At 35.2% G+C, this 15,950-nt stretch overlaps 1 protein-coding gene across 3 annotated transcripts in view; it reads right to left on the bottom strand.

The window, feature by feature from the left end:
• Window positions 1-15,950, bottom strand: part of LOC111873203 (calcium/calmodulin-dependent protein kinase type 1) — a 310,803-nt gene that overhangs the window by 24,886 nt on the left and 269,967 nt on the right. For 2 of the 3 annotated variants that reach the window (XM_023867716.2, XM_023867718.2), the window contains 4 exons: window positions 15,270-15,410; window positions 13,850-13,976; window positions 12,333-12,420; window positions 7,961-8,087 (listed from right to left, as the gene is read on the bottom strand). In XM_023867716.2, coding sequence (XP_023723484.1) covers window positions 7,961-8,087; window positions 12,333-12,420; window positions 13,850-13,976; window positions 15,270-15,410 — 483 coding nt within the window. The remainder of the gene's footprint in view (window positions 1-7,960; window positions 8,088-12,332; window positions 12,421-13,849; window positions 13,977-15,269; window positions 15,411-15,950) is intronic. The other variant, XM_023867717.2, reaches the window with a different exon arrangement.

Raw genomic sequence — 15,950 nt, 5'->3', positions numbered from 1 at the left:
CTCAGTCTTATCAAAATCAGACTTATTTCTTCTTAAGTATAATGTCTCTAAACTTGGTAAATTTCTCTGGTGATAGCAGTTTTGTTAAAATGTCTGCCACCTGAGTTTCAGTGTTCCAATATTTGATTGAGAACAGTTTCTCTTTCAATTGTTCACTTATGTAGTGATACCTAACGTCTATGTGCTTACTCCTATGCATTACTTGTCCAGATTCTATTAGCTTGATTGCACTCTGATTGTCGACACACAGTTCAGCTTCCACCCTTTTTCCTGTCAACTCCTCTATCAACGTCTTTAGATATTTCAATTCGTTACAGCACTCAGCTGCTGCATTATATTCGGCCTCAGTGGTTGATAATGCAACAATACTCTGTTTCATAGAGCACCATGATATTGGGCCCCCGGAAATCATAATTACATATCCCGTTACACTCTTCCCATCCTTTACATCCCCTGCATAATCAGCATCACTAAATGCTTCCAGTTTCACAGTTTCAGAGTCAGATGAGGTATATTTTATTCCTGAATCTCATGTACCTTTCACATACCTAAGGGTTCTTTTCACATTTTGAACAGCTATTTGGTCAGGATTTTCCAAGGTTCGACTTTCCACACTTACAGCGAATGCCATATCGGATCTGGTTTTAGAAGTCATATATAGCAGGCTTCCTACAGCTTCTCTGTAAGGAAATCTTATGTCATTTTTGCCACTTTCTCCTTTGTCATTTGTTGGTGGGGTCATGGCCATGGGTGTTTTCATTTCTCGACTTTCTTGCATGTATTTTTCCAACATGTGGCTTGCATAGTTGGTTTGAGAGACATGTATCCCATCTGGTTGCCTCTCAATTTGTATTCCTAAATAAACTTTTGGATTTGTGGCTTTTGTTATCTGGAATTGATTTTCCAGTTTCAGCAAAATTTCCTCTATTTGTCTTGCATCCTCTCCCATGATTATCCCATCATCCACATGAATGGCCATGAACAAACTATTGGCATCATCCATGATGTGTATGTATTGACCGTCTTCTAGTGCACACAGTCTCACTTGTCACTTCACTACATGTTTCAGCATCACTGTGCCATCCTCAGGTGTGTTATTTACATTAAACTATTGCACTGCTCGCCACCATGTGTTGTATGATTTAAAATGTATATTCATCATGTACTATAATAAAATTGTGATGTGTCTTTCTCTTCTGGACACATCACCAGACGCAGTATATACAAAATATAGAAAGAACGATTCCCATAGTGGAAGACTGATATAATACGCGAGTTTGAAATATGAGNGTGCAACAGGATGCTAAAATACAACATTATTGGCATCATTCTTAAAAATGCATTGGTCAGATTTTAGTTGGTTTAGACCTTCTTCTTTTAGAAAAGTTGTCAACTTCTTGTTCCATTGCAATGGTGCTTGTCTTAGGCCATATAATGCCTTTCTTCAGGAGACATATCTTGCCATGTTCTTGTATCCTTCTGGTATCTCCATGTAGTTTTCCTCCTCAAGGTCTCCATACAGGAAGGCAGTCTTCACATCAAAGGTTTCCATGTTCATATTCTTACATGCTGCTATGGCAAACAGTACTCTAAGAGAATTCATGTCAACAAATGGGTTAAGGTATCCTTGAAATCTATTTCCCCTTCCTTTTGTTGACATCCTCTCACAACAAGTCTGGCTTTGTGTCTTCCATCATCCTTTATTTTGAAAACCCATTTACTGGTCAGAATTTTTTTGCCCATTGCGTTCTCTCTGTTTACATATATCCAAGTTTTGTTTTGGTAGAGCGATTCCTTTTCCTCTTTAATGGCTTTCTTCTACTTCTCGCTGTCTTCACTCTCCATGCACTCATCATATGTATAGGTGAGTATACCCTCCTTCTGACTCTCTGTGTGATAGTCTCGGTACTTTGGGTGCATTTGAATGTTTCTTCTTGGTCTCAATGCATATCCATGTTCTTTTTGTCCATTGTTTTTCCTTCCATTATCCTTGTGGTCAGCATTTTCATTTTCTTCATCCTCTTCAGTATCTGTTGGTTCTTCTTCATTGTTGTCTGCTTCGGGTTCTTGCTGCATTTCGCTATCTTCCTGATCTGGAGTATTTGGCTTATCTTCTGGATCTATCACTCTTTCCATTTCCTTTTGTTTATTTGTTGTCACATGTTTACTTGTGATTGTCACATCTCTAGAGACATAGGTCCTTTCAGTATTTGGATCCCATTTTCTGTAGCCATTTGTGTTGTATCCAACGAATATTCCTTTCTTGCTAAGACTGTCCAACTTTTTCAATGGTCCGAGAATTTTAGTGTACACTTCTGAACCAAAAATCTTCAATCCAGCCAGATTTGGTCTTTTTCCGTACCATTTCTCCACTGGTGTTCCATTCACTGTCACTGTTGGACTTCTGTTTAGCAGGTATGCAGAAGTGAGTACAGCTTCACCCCACATTCTCTTACTTAAACCTGAGTCAAAAATCAATGCACTTGCCTTTTCCTCAATGGTACGGTTCATCCTTTCGGAAGTGCCGTTTAGCTGTGGCGAATATGGTGTAGTAAATTCCATTACAATCCTCTTGTTCTTACATCATTCTCTCAAGGTGATGTTCTTATATTCCCCTCCACTGTCGCATCTTATTCTTCTCACTCTTGTATTGAAGTGACACTCAGCTTCATTTACATATTCCTTCAAAAAGGTATACACTTCACTCTTATTTTCTAACAGGTATATCTTACAAAAATGCGTATAATCATCCACACATGTAAGGAAATATTTCTTATTGTCATAAGTGGTGGGATCAATTGGTCCACACACGTCACTATGAAATATCTCTAATGGCTTTCCAGCTTTCTGTATCAAATGGGAGTCTCACTTGTTTGGCCTGCATACAAACTGAACATATATCAACATTTTTACACTTGCTCACACTTTCTGGTATCCCTTGGCATATCTCTTGTAGTTTCCTAAGATTCGCATAACTTATGTGACCTAGCTTTCTATGCCACTCTATACTTGTATCTTGCTGAGTCATCATAGCTTCATTCATCGTGCTAAAGTTAACTACAAACAATCCATTTTCTTTTGTTTCCTTCGATTACAACATTTTTGTCCTTGAGTGTCTGGACTTTCTCTTTCGTAAACAACACTTCTCCATCATTTTCTGTAATACAGTGCACTGACAGCAGGTTTTTGCTGAGTTATGGAACATATGAAACGTTTTTCAAACTACACTCTTTAAATTCCAAATTACCTACTTCTTTTGCAGTCATACTTTTATTTTTCTTTGCTACCTTTATACACTGAGTATACTGCTTAGTATGTATCAAATCAGTCTTCACAATTGTCACATGACATGTGCTACCACTATCCACTACATACATTTTGTTTTTTCCATTTGCATCACTCATGTGGGTTCCTGCTGCTTCAGCTAGAAAATTGACCTTGCTTCTTTTATTCCTATCTTTAAAATAACAGTCCTTTTCAGATTGATTATTCCTTTTACGGATAGAGCAATTTCTCTTACCTTTGTTGGGGCAGTTGACCTATTTGATTACAACTGAAACACTTGAAAGGGGTTTTACTTTTGGTTTCAGTTACTGTCTTAAAAGCTATGTTTTCCTCTTCTTTAGTCATGATCTTGCACTTCACTTCTTCCAACATCAATGTGGCCACCAGGTTGTCAAGGGTTCTGTCCATGGTCGCCGTTGAGTCCCAGGTGGTGCTGAAGTGTTTGTAGTCTTCTGGTAGAATTGTTGTTATTTTTGTCATGATCATGTTTTCATCAACGTTTTGGTTCAGTTGACGATGCTTGAAGACAATGTTCTGCATATGACTTACATTCGTCATCATATCCTTAGTTTTGTCATACTTTAAGTTGTAGAACTATTGTAGCAGAAGGCGCTTCTGCTGAAAGGTGTCTCGCTGATAAATTTGCTTAAATGTGTCATACATTTCTTTCGCGGTTGTGCATGTCACAATGCGGGTCTTCAGGTGTTTCTCTATCATTCTCACTATGTAGTATTGGCACTTTGCATCTTGCATCTTCCATTTCCTTATATTTTCTTCGTCTCTTCCTTGGTCACTTAACAGGCCGCTGCCATCAACGATGTTTATCAGTTCTTTTGGACACATCAGAATCTTGATTTCAAAATCCCACAATGGAAATGAGTCAGCGTCCTTCAGTTTTTCCTTTTTTTTTTTTTTTGAGCAAATCTGGGCCCATAACCTGTTAATTTTCTTTGTGTCATGCTTACATATCACTTAACAGCCATACTGGATGAGAAGAAAGTTTCTATTATAATACAGAACAAAAACAATTGAATATAGATCACTATTACCAACATGAACATTTTTACATTAATAGATTCTCAACAATTTTAACTGTAATACATATTTATTTTTAATTTCTATAACCATATGAATTCCATTTATGATATTACAGTAACAACCTATACTCAAACAACAAAATATGTAAAGTAGTTCCTTTATAACGTTCTGATGTTGGCCAATAATGGCTAAAACATGAAAAGGCAAACTTTTACTACCTCATTTTAAACTAGCTACATTTGATTGACTTCTACATACTTATGCAGTTATGCATAAACTTCATTGTTATACTTTGTACATATATATTTCCGTTTTAACTGTGACTTATCATCTAGCCGCCCTTCTTCCTCACTACATGTTTCGGCTGTATACTGATATCATCAAGTGCTGTCTGTATTGCTAAAACTGTTGTACTGTATGTCAAAGTTATATTCAGCCTGTGAAAGCGATATTTCCTAATCAAAACGAATTACACTTGGAATTAAAACTGAAATGAATTAAAATCTTAATGTTATTTCCATTGTGGTTATCATCCATTCATTTAAAAGATATTTGCTTGTGAGTATTTCTCACCGTTGGATTCGCACTGCATTTTCATTTGCAGTGTGAGTATTTGTGCAGTTTCTAAGGTTGTCGATATAGTGTTATTATCAGTGTTATGTATGCTCCCTTGGCTTGTAGGTCTTTCCATGCTCTTAGATTAGTTATGTTGTTAACTGGTCTGTGTGTGTAGATATTATGTATAGTGTTAACATGATGCTTAAATACAATATTCATTGTTATGTGTATGCCTAACCTAATCTTTGTAATAAATCTCAGAGTCCAATATCACAGAGATTATTCTTGGACACACTACACTGCAATGGAACAAAAAGGTGCAAATTAAGTTCAACAGGCTGAAAATTTTCAATCTTATGTGAAAAGCCACCTATTAGTATAATTAAACAATTTAAAAAATAAGACCATTCAAGTGATATCCTACGTAGTCCCAGAAATATGCAACATCATCAAAAGCTAAATAAGTAAACTGAAGCTCACCCGTGATCAAAGATATTTCCAAGTTTCAGAAGACATGCATTAGTCACACAATTCATACTACATTCCAGCCATAACATTATGGTGAAAAACTAAATGAAAGTCATAACCAAACACATATATGAACTGAGATGTATAGATATAGGCAAGGAAGCACAAAAATTTAAAAATAAATCCTTATCTCCTCTGACAAAGCATCAACTCTTCACCCAAATATCATTCAAGACAGTAAACTTAACAAACAAAAGTAAATATCCATCCCTTGCCTACATAGATGACTAGAAGCATATCACACAATTATTTTATGATACTCAGTTTCAAACCTATACTCTTATTCTTGTGTGTTTACTCTCTTTGTTTTATTTAGTCTGTTTTTGAAGGTTGATATTTATGACAGACTCATTTCCACCTCTAAATGCAGTAGAAATTTAATGAAACATATAGGAGTTCATATTTTATAATTAGTGTTGATTTTGCATTTAGTATTCTGCTCTCATATTGTATCCATAACTTTTTATAGCTTTTGAGGAAAGAGCTGCAGTATCCTAAATTTGAAAATAAAGTTAGCAATTATTCATCACTTTCTCAATAATTACTGTTTCCCTTCACTCTCAGAGCCACACACTATCTGCTTCAGTGAATTCCACAGCTGGGTGGATACTTGCAGTGCCTTCAGGTTTTGTTCCTGAGTCATGGTTGGGTACATGCATGGTGGTAGTGTGAACAGTTTGCACACTCCATTACTTAATGAATAATTATCTTTATTAATCACAGCAACAATGAATACTTAGTGAGTAGCACCACTGGTAATTTGAAAACTTCTCTGTAACATCAACTAGATCGTCTATTAAGAAGCCATGATTGAATGGACATTTCATTGAATATGTTACTGTTTACACTTCAGAATACTGGAGTTTAACTGACTCCTTGGTCCTGCTTTCTGACATCCTGCTTAAGCAAATAAGGTATTCAACTGCTATCAAATATCTTCAAAGTGAATGAACATTACCAGAAATTTCATTGCAAGGAAATTTAATTTTAACAAATGTTTTCATTCACTGAAGTTTGTGGTTCAAATATTTCACTTCATTTCCACAAGTCAAAGAATAAAATATTAGCGTATGTGTGAGACATCTTTGAAATCATTAGTGAAAACAAATCAAGAAAATTTAACTTTAACAAATATTTTGGTTAAGTGAAATTGGTTGTTCAGTATTTAATTTAATTTCCATAGGTCAGAGACCAAAATGTTAGCTTTTGTCTAAAACATCTTTGAGGGCACAAGTGAAAACAAATCTTCCATAGAAGTTGTTATGCCTCAGTTTTCTCCATTTTGTCCTGAGCAAGTTATTAAATGCTTCAACTTCTAGGCTAGCAGTGACGTGGTTAACAGATCATATAAATACTCATCGAAGTATACTCTGTCTAAAATATCTGTGAGGGTGTATTATAACTTCAGTCGGCAACCTTATGAAAGTAATGTCCTACATGTCCTTAAATATCTTCAGCATATGTTGGGACACAGAATTTTTTAACCGTAATATGATGATATGATCGGTTAAGTCATAATCTGGTGATGATACACTCTCAAAGATGTTTACACACACAACAACAAATAAATTTGCCATGCATGTCAGAAGCTGTTAATAAATAGGAATGTGTCCTGCTAGTATAAAAGACATGATTATTATAAATAAAGCCTACTTTTTGCAGTATGTAAAAATTATAAATATGAAACTCCTAAACATTTCATATATTAATTGAATTCAGAAAAGGAATACAAGACGTTTTTTAAGGATTCATGTAGAATCAATTTCTTTTAAATATGAAACAGAGTCATGATTTAGTGCTAAAAGAGTGATGATAATTCCACTGTTACCATGGAACAGGCTGTAAAAAGATGGAACAGAAAGGCAACCTGCATCCCCTTTAAAGATGGACTTCCTTTTACAGCCTTTTGACCGAAAAGCTCAAAGACTGAATACAAATTATAACAAGAAATGAACTACAAGAGCAGTATACAAATTTCAAGAAAAATTATGTTCATATTTCACCACTTACAAACATAGAAAAATATATTGTACTTGGACTGCATAAGAGAATAAGGCCCTATAATTTCTATTAAAGTGATTCTGCATCTGAGTTCAAAGGAAAAGTCTTACATTGGGGTTCCATAATGTTCTATTTGAAACATTCAAATATTTTCCCTTATCTGGTGCTGATTTGATGCTTTTTTGGAAACATATGGGGGTATGTATGACCCAATGCTTCCAATTTATACTTTATGTAACTGGCGTCATGATACAGAAAGTATGGGACACAAACTGATGCATTTCCTCTCAAACAGCTATGGTTCTGAGAAAACATCATGGTCAAATTAGTTTGTACATAAATATACTCATTACAAGGGCAGCATTCAAAAAATTATTAAAACACTGAAATACAATCAATCCTATGCAACATACATATATGAATGGATGAATTTCACAGTACATCTGAGTGAGCTGACAATTGAGCAAGCGAGCCAGCTGTAAGTCAGCCAAAACATCTAACAAACAACTTGAAACAAGGCAACATGTCATGTCGGTCAGAATCCAAATACCTTCCTCTACCTCCTCCTCCTCCTCAATAGTTGTACACTTGTGTGCTTCATCAACATCCATGCTACTAGAATTATTCAGAGCTAATCTCTGCATCTTGTGGACCATTGCAATGGCGTGCATCAATTGCTGTGGAGAAACAAACAGTAGTTTGATGTTCGCACCACAAAGGCTGCTGCTGTGTTCTCTCTCTCTCTTTCTCTCACTGCCTTCAAAATCCACATACAATGCTTGCAAAACTTCTGATACACATCTGAGATTTCTTGCTGATATCAAAGCGACATATTCAAACAACATAATTCTGAGATATTATTTGCTCTATATGTAAAATTATTTTGAAGGTTTTCACCCTATCCGAATGCAAAATGTTGTAATAAACAGACACTCTGATCAATATGTCTTTGTTAATAAAAAAAATAACTTTCAATTCAAATATGTATACGATTTGAATTTGATTCATAGAATACAGAAGTTTACTCTTATCTCTCAGCACATTTCAAATCTCAAACACCAAATTTCTTATGCCATAGATAAACTGTATACAAAACCTGTATACTGAAAGACCACCACAAATTTTCATACAGCTTGGGTATTATACTTCAACGATGATTCTAACTAAAAAGTGATAGACCAATACAATTGAAAGAACTGACAAGTTTCAAATAAGTGTTAGTTACATCACGTGTTTCTTCAGTGTTATGTCTTATTGTTTTTCTGTTAGTAAGGCATATTCTATGAACCAGTAAAATCAACAAAAATAACACGCACAAATATCTACATTCCATTTGCAATGCAAGTTTTCTAATGTCAGAAACAAAGCTCTTCAGAAATGTCTACTAGGATCATCCCTAGCTGAGTAATGGGCATGGAAAATGAGAATTATGGATTACCACAATCATTCCTCTTGTGTAGGTCTCTATTACCAAAATAACTATCTCAGTTTTTGCAATGAAAGTACTGTAACAAATATTTTCATAATGGAAAACAATTAGCTCTTGCCTTACTTTCATAATTATTTGCATTCATGATATGTCTCTGCTCCCTTAAGAAGGAGAATAACAATACATTTTCAAAAGACATAAGGAATGTTTGTTATCAAGCAAGAGAATTATTTCACACATCTAATACCCGAACACATTCAGACAGCATAGAAATATTTCAATGGTGGTGACAACTACATAATCCCACGTTAATGACAAGATACGGTTGTAATATGATTTAAACTGAATTATAACGAAGATCATACATAACGATTTGAACTGATTTGCAGATGATACAGCAAAGAATGTGTGCGAAATTATAGTTGAAAAAGAGAGCACAAAATTACCGAAAAAGTTAAGAACAAGATGTTTATATCATTGCTAAGCACCATAACTAAAACAATTCTCACAATATAAGGAGAATGTGATGTCTATATATATAAGTGTAAATATACAATTATTGATTTGATGAGATTAAGAGCTGTAGGTCATAATTATTTCACTGTATACATGAAACAATAGGTTCTTTAAATACATCACAACCCTTGGAAACTTACTTTATTGGTTGTTCTGTTTTCTGCTTGTGTTATCCTCATAAGAATATCAAGAACAGAGACTGAAACATAACTTCTCTCAAACAACAAAGCTCACATATTTATAACTCTTGAGTTTTAGTCAGGGCTCTTATTTTCATTCACTATATTTCATAACAATAGGCAAAAGTATTCATACCGTGTAATACTGTGCATTGTTCAGCTATAAATTTAATTCCTGATCATATCAACTGTTAAAATGAGGAAGTACAAAAATAGTAATTGCTGACTGGACTTGCATTTGTAGACTGTACAGGGACAGCTGCATGTTCTATCACTTAAAGGTCTGTAGCAACAGAATGGAATCCCCAGACTCACTCATAGCATAATGGTGACAACACAAAAAAGACATTTCACAATCCTGTATCTAAAACTAACTTTACCATGAAGACCGCTTCAGCTTCCAGGAATTTCAGTAGCTGAATCATAGTAGTAAGTTTATCAAACAGTAATGTCAGAATTACCAAAGACTAGGACTTCATCAGAAATTAGGCATGAAACTTAAAAAAATAAATAAATAAATTCAGCAACCGATCAAGAGCCTCCAGTGCAACCGATATGCAAACCACAAAAGGTTTTATAAGCTCCTTCAAACTCAATTTAAAATGCTGAAAGATACTGCTCTTTGTGGTAACCTCACTGTCCTTTTTAGATGTCTATATATCCAAGATTTGGACCAAGCTCATGAGGGTCATCTGGGCATAACCACAATACACAGAAGGCTACATGTAAAGAGGCGATGGAGAGGAATAAATACTGATGTGGAAAACTTTATGAAGAGTTACCATGGTTACCAAATGGAAGCATCCAATCCTTCAAAAATTACAGTACACATTTCCTTACCAACTCAAGCTGGGATATAGATGCAATTGATTTTATAAGTTATCTGCTTTCTGATCATTTGTGCTGTACAGCTGATTATTACTCCTGATTTCTTGAAGAAGTAACAGTCATGAAGGAATAAACAACTACTAGGGTCACAGAAGTTTTGAGAGCTACATTTTATTGTTATGAGTACTTCCTACATTGAATAATGCACCTCACTTTGTGCCAGAAGTTTTCAAAATGTCCTCTCAGATATGGGCACAGAATATTGTCTAATAACTGTACTATGGTTGCAGGTAAATGGGGTTACAGAATGTCAAAATAGAAACCTATTTAACAAGTTGCATATTGCTCAGGATACTGGTGAGAATTAGAGAGTGACTCTTTTAACACATCCACTGACTTATGGCTGTACACCTCATCTGCATAGTTACAGGTATTCCACCTACTGAGCTTATGTTGCTTAAGCCCATCTGTTCTAAGTTTCCTGATTTCCACTTTGAAACTGAGATATTCTGGAGGAAGACATATGGCAAAAGTATTTAGGCAAGATTTATGCTAACAAAAGGAGTCAGTCTCTACCAAGCAAATCCAAGTGATTTCACACTTATGAGAAACCAACGAGAAAATAAGTTATCAGCCAAAGTTCATTCAGAATCAGGAATGGTAACTGAGCACCATTGTTCAGCTGTAAATGTATACACTCCAGAAGAATCTCAGCTGGAGAGAAATGTCTCAAATTTCTGTTATCCATAACAAGGAGGAAAAATAGCACAACTTCACCTGCTAAGCCCATCAACATTGAATCTACATATCTTCAACCAGCCATGGAAATTTTGCCTCATTCTTCACATGACCTACAGTTTATCCATTCACAGCTTCCGTAGACAATGTTGTGTCTGTTGGTGAAGACACCATTTACAGAGAGTGAACCTTCTATGACTGATCTGTCTATGCCAGTAGACAGCAAAATTACTGCAGCTGGAAAATGTTAGCATGTCTGAAGAGGTCCAGTATGGTGTAAAGATCAATTTATTCAAAAGTCATAACGCTGAACTTTTTCTCAAATTTCCAATTAAATGTTTCTACTGCCATTTTGTACAACGTTCTGTACCATATTGCAATGCTGTTAGTTGTGAATGAGTGCTTAATTTCATTCTTCTTCAGTAATTACTGAGTCTGGGAAAAAGGGATGAGTGTTTGATATCATTCTTGTTACTTAATGTGTTTGGAAGGAGGGGGAATGCAGTAGTGCAGTGTCACAAAGGTGTAATACTGCAATAATGTGTGAATAGACGAAAAAGAAAGGAGCCAACTGGTCTTGCAAATAAGACTGAATGTAAACAGTTCTTCAGAGCTGTTAATTTCATAATCTGTCATCATCATCATCATAATCATCATCATCAACAACAACAACAACAACAACAACAACAACAACATAAAACTTCCTTTAATTACAGGCAAAAAAAAATTATGCTGCTCTTTCATAATAAGAAATATACCCTGCTGAAATCAGACTTCTGATGTGTTCTCAATTACTGATGAAATCATAATACTGTATTGTCCTTAAAATAGTGTCTGATATTTTTTGTCTTGGAATCAATGAATGATGATAAATATTTCTTTGGATTTTTTTACAGATGGCAAACAAAATCAAATGTATGCACATTTGAAGGATCTGTTATCAGAAGCCCTGCACAAGATGTATGCATTTTAAGAAAGTGGCATAAATATTAAGAAAAAAAATGGCACTTAGGATAACGAAGACAAAAATATATTCTCACAAAAGACCTTATAATTTACCAAGTTTTGATCTCTGAATATAATTAATAAGGGGACAGAAGAGTAGATACTTTCACCTTTCAAACAGAGAATGGAAAGCAGTATTGTTCATAGAGAAAGAGAGAAGAAGAAACTGTGAAGACCTGGCAAGTGGAGTCATTTTCAAGTGTCAATTAAGAAGAGTTATATACTACCTTCCACCGCGACTTGGCAAAGTTCTTCTTGAGCTGTTCAGATACAGTTCCATGAATATTCTTATTACTGGCAGCATTACCAGATATCCTGGAAAAGAAAAAATTAACCCTTATGTTTCAGAAAATAACATGCTTCTGTATATGGGGAGTTCATGAGACTACACCATCTAATTTGCTGCCTTTTAAAGGCACTTCTTCCACCAGTATGCAGATAATTTAACTGAAAGAGCATAGTTATCAAGTCACTTCATTTTCATTGTACATTCTTTATGTGAACAAAATAACACGGAAAAAAAAATAAATTTACTTCGAATTAAAAGGCATCTATCTGTACTTGTTGCTCACTCATGGAGCTGAGCCCTTCTTGAGAAGCTGCCAATTGTGCAGCAACTCAAGAATTTCCAAGCATTTTATGGAACCCGAAGGTTCATTACCATGTTCAGAAGAACCCTCCACTGGTCCTTATCCTGAGCCATATTGATCCAATCTATACCATCCCATCCTATCTGTCCAAGATCCATTTTAATATTGCCCACCCACCTACATCTTGGTTTTCCCAGTGGTCTCTTTCCTTCTGGCTTTCCCACCAACATCCTATATGGATTCCTCTCTGCCCCACCTCCCTCCCCATTCATGCTACATGCCTTGCCCATCTCATCCTCCTCGACTCTTTCTTTGCTTATAATAAAATAAAATAAATCACAATTTAGTCTTTCATGTAAGTTAAACAAGCAGCAGCAATTACACAACATTGCTACATAGTTCCTTGCCTAGTCTGGCAATTAGGTGATCCTTATGTGGTATTTAGAAACATAGCATAATAATCCATATATATGGGTTTAATTTATTCTAGAACTGGAGACGCTAAAACTTCTTAATTTGTTTTCAATGTACAACAGTGATGGCAGACATAAATAAATAAAGATAGCCTAAGATTTTATGTCATGTTTTTGGTATTCATATCATGCTGAAATCTTAACTAGTGAAATACAATACAACTGTTCACAGCCCATGTAAAGTTCTACAGCAGCAGATACTGGACAGAATAAGGATGCAAATGAAAATGTCTTGAGAGAGAACTCAGATGGGGGTTTGGGCTTACATAGACTCCTGAAAGGGGAGGAAACTTGATGTTATGAAATCACCAGAAGGAAAAACTTATTAACTGCACAACAAATAGTGGAATCTGTAAATAATTACTAGTAACCGTTCCAATTGTAAAAATAAACAAACTATATTACTTTAGTTATGCCTGCCTAAAATGTGAACACAGCAACAAACTCTGCCCATTTCTTATTTATGAAACAGAGCTCTTATTAGTTTCTGTTCATTTACTTTTCATCTCATGTCATTCTCTCAGAACACCCAAGTCTTTGTCATGTTACAAAGTATAAGACCAGCTGTATGAAACTATGACAATATCGCCCTTAATTTTGAATAGCTAATATTGAGATATATTCATGGTTTATTTCCAATGAACGACTTGTATATAGATCATGAAGTCTCTAGTTGCTTACCAGGGATGTGCCAATGCCTGGCGACATGTATATCTCTTCTCTACATCTACACACATGAGCTGGCGAATAAAGTCTTTGGCAGAGTCACTGATGTCGTCCCAGTAAGGGGCATCAAACTCAAACTCACCTGAAAGGGGCCACACATTATTCACATCTTCAAATTTGTAGGATATATTTTGCAATGTGATAAAATTCAGAAGTGGGATAGACAAACGTGGACATAAAGAATTATGAAAGAAGGCTTTCTGGAGTAAAAATATTTTAAATAATATAGATTTCAGAGTAACTGGTAATTCTGCTTTTATATGCCGGTTTATACATAAACATATGAGTAGTAGTGGAAAATACACAACATGTAATAGAGTTTATCTTAGAATGGTAGAGTCTTTAGAAACCACATGTGAAAACAGTCATGGCTGTTGCATTTCTATTCACATCAATGTACCTACATACACAGTTCAGTTCCATTACCTCAAATCTATTTTTTTCTGAGATCCTTAAGCTGTACTTAAGCACTGGAATAAACTGAATTTTTTAGTGGTGGTGGAGGTGAGAGCTCTAGCTAGTAACTTCATATTGTTACAACATCTCAGTCAGTATAGCGACTGGCTACAGGCTGGATGACTGAGGGGTCAGAGTTCGAGTCCTGGTTGGGTTAAAAATTTTCTCTTCTAAATGTCATCCAGACTGGCTCTGGGGCCCACCCAGCCTTCTATCCAATGGGTAACAGAGGCTCTTTCCCCAGGAGTAAAGCAGTCAGAGTGTGAAGCTGACCACTTACCTGAAACTAGTGCCAAGGTCACAGAAACGTGGATCCATATATCCACTCCCCCACACACCTTCATGGCATTATGCTTAATTAATTAAGCACAGGGTCAACTTTACCTTTATACATGTTTAAGTTTTAAGAACTCCTAATCTAAAAAGTGTATTTCCTTCCTATCTATTTATTTAAAACCAACGAATATGGACATTATATAAAAAATAAAAGCAACTACCTGACATGAGATCTCCAGCATATCTGCACATGTCACACAAATAAAATGTAATGACCCAAGACACATCCTTATATTACATGACTTGGTAAAAGTTTCAAGAACCCCACATTGTTTAATTCATTTTTCATACTGAATCCATAACCTATGGAAGTATTATGTTTCCATGACCCAACCCTTTAATGTTATATTGCACCTGTCAGTTAAGCACACTTGAGAAGGCTTACCTTTTTGGATTTCATTAAATGACATCATCATATGGAAAACATAAGTGCAGAATTATAATTTATTTTACCATAACTCAGGTCTTAATTTTTACTGTGTATGTCAACACAATCTTAGTTAAAAGAAATTAAAAACATCCATTATTTTGATTTCACATTACATTCAAATGACAAAACATATTTAAAATATTTATACAACACCTTTTAATATCTGGGCGAACAAATTTGCATCATTTTCATCATAAAATGGTGGATATCCACATAGAAGAATGTAAGATATAACACCTATACTCCAAACATCTACTGCTTTGCCATAGGGTTTCTGGGCAAGTACTTCAGGAGCTGCAAGAAATAAAACAATATCTTCAGCATAAAAATATATTATACCTCCATTACAGAAGAAAAGTCTCCATCATGCTTCCTTACATTAGGTGCCTACAAGTTATGCATTATGAAGGATGAATAGACAAACATAACAATGAAAAGAAAAGACTACAAATTATCTTCCCATTAAATTACAGAAAACTAAGGCTGAAGTATCCTAATATAACTTAACGCCTTGATTTACACCTTTAAAGTCACATTACATGAATTCGGAATCATATTTAAACAGGCAAATGAATAAGGCCATTTAGGGAACATCAGAACATCAGACTCATGGCGCAGGTATTTCACATTTCACTACGCTCAGAAGTCTGATTACTTACTAGATGCAACAAGTTAAATCCTACTAATTTTCTTTGAATAATAAACTGCATATTTGACTTTGTTCATCCTGGCCTGTCCCACTAATAACAGTATAAAAGATTATCAACGCCATCCAGTATTACTGATAAATATGGTGTTTTTTCATCTTTCATCCTTTACATGTTTTGGTTGGAG

Source organism: Cryptotermes secundus, unplaced genomic scaffold (assembly GCF_002891405.2).
Source record: "Cryptotermes secundus unplaced genomic scaffold, Csec_1.0 scaffold540, whole genome shotgun sequence".
NCBI classification, from domain to species: domain Eukaryota; kingdom Metazoa; phylum Arthropoda; class Insecta; order Blattodea; family Kalotermitidae; genus Cryptotermes; species Cryptotermes secundus.
Note: the sequence above shows the minus strand (reverse complement) of the source record. Positions and strands in the feature narration are given on the sequence as shown.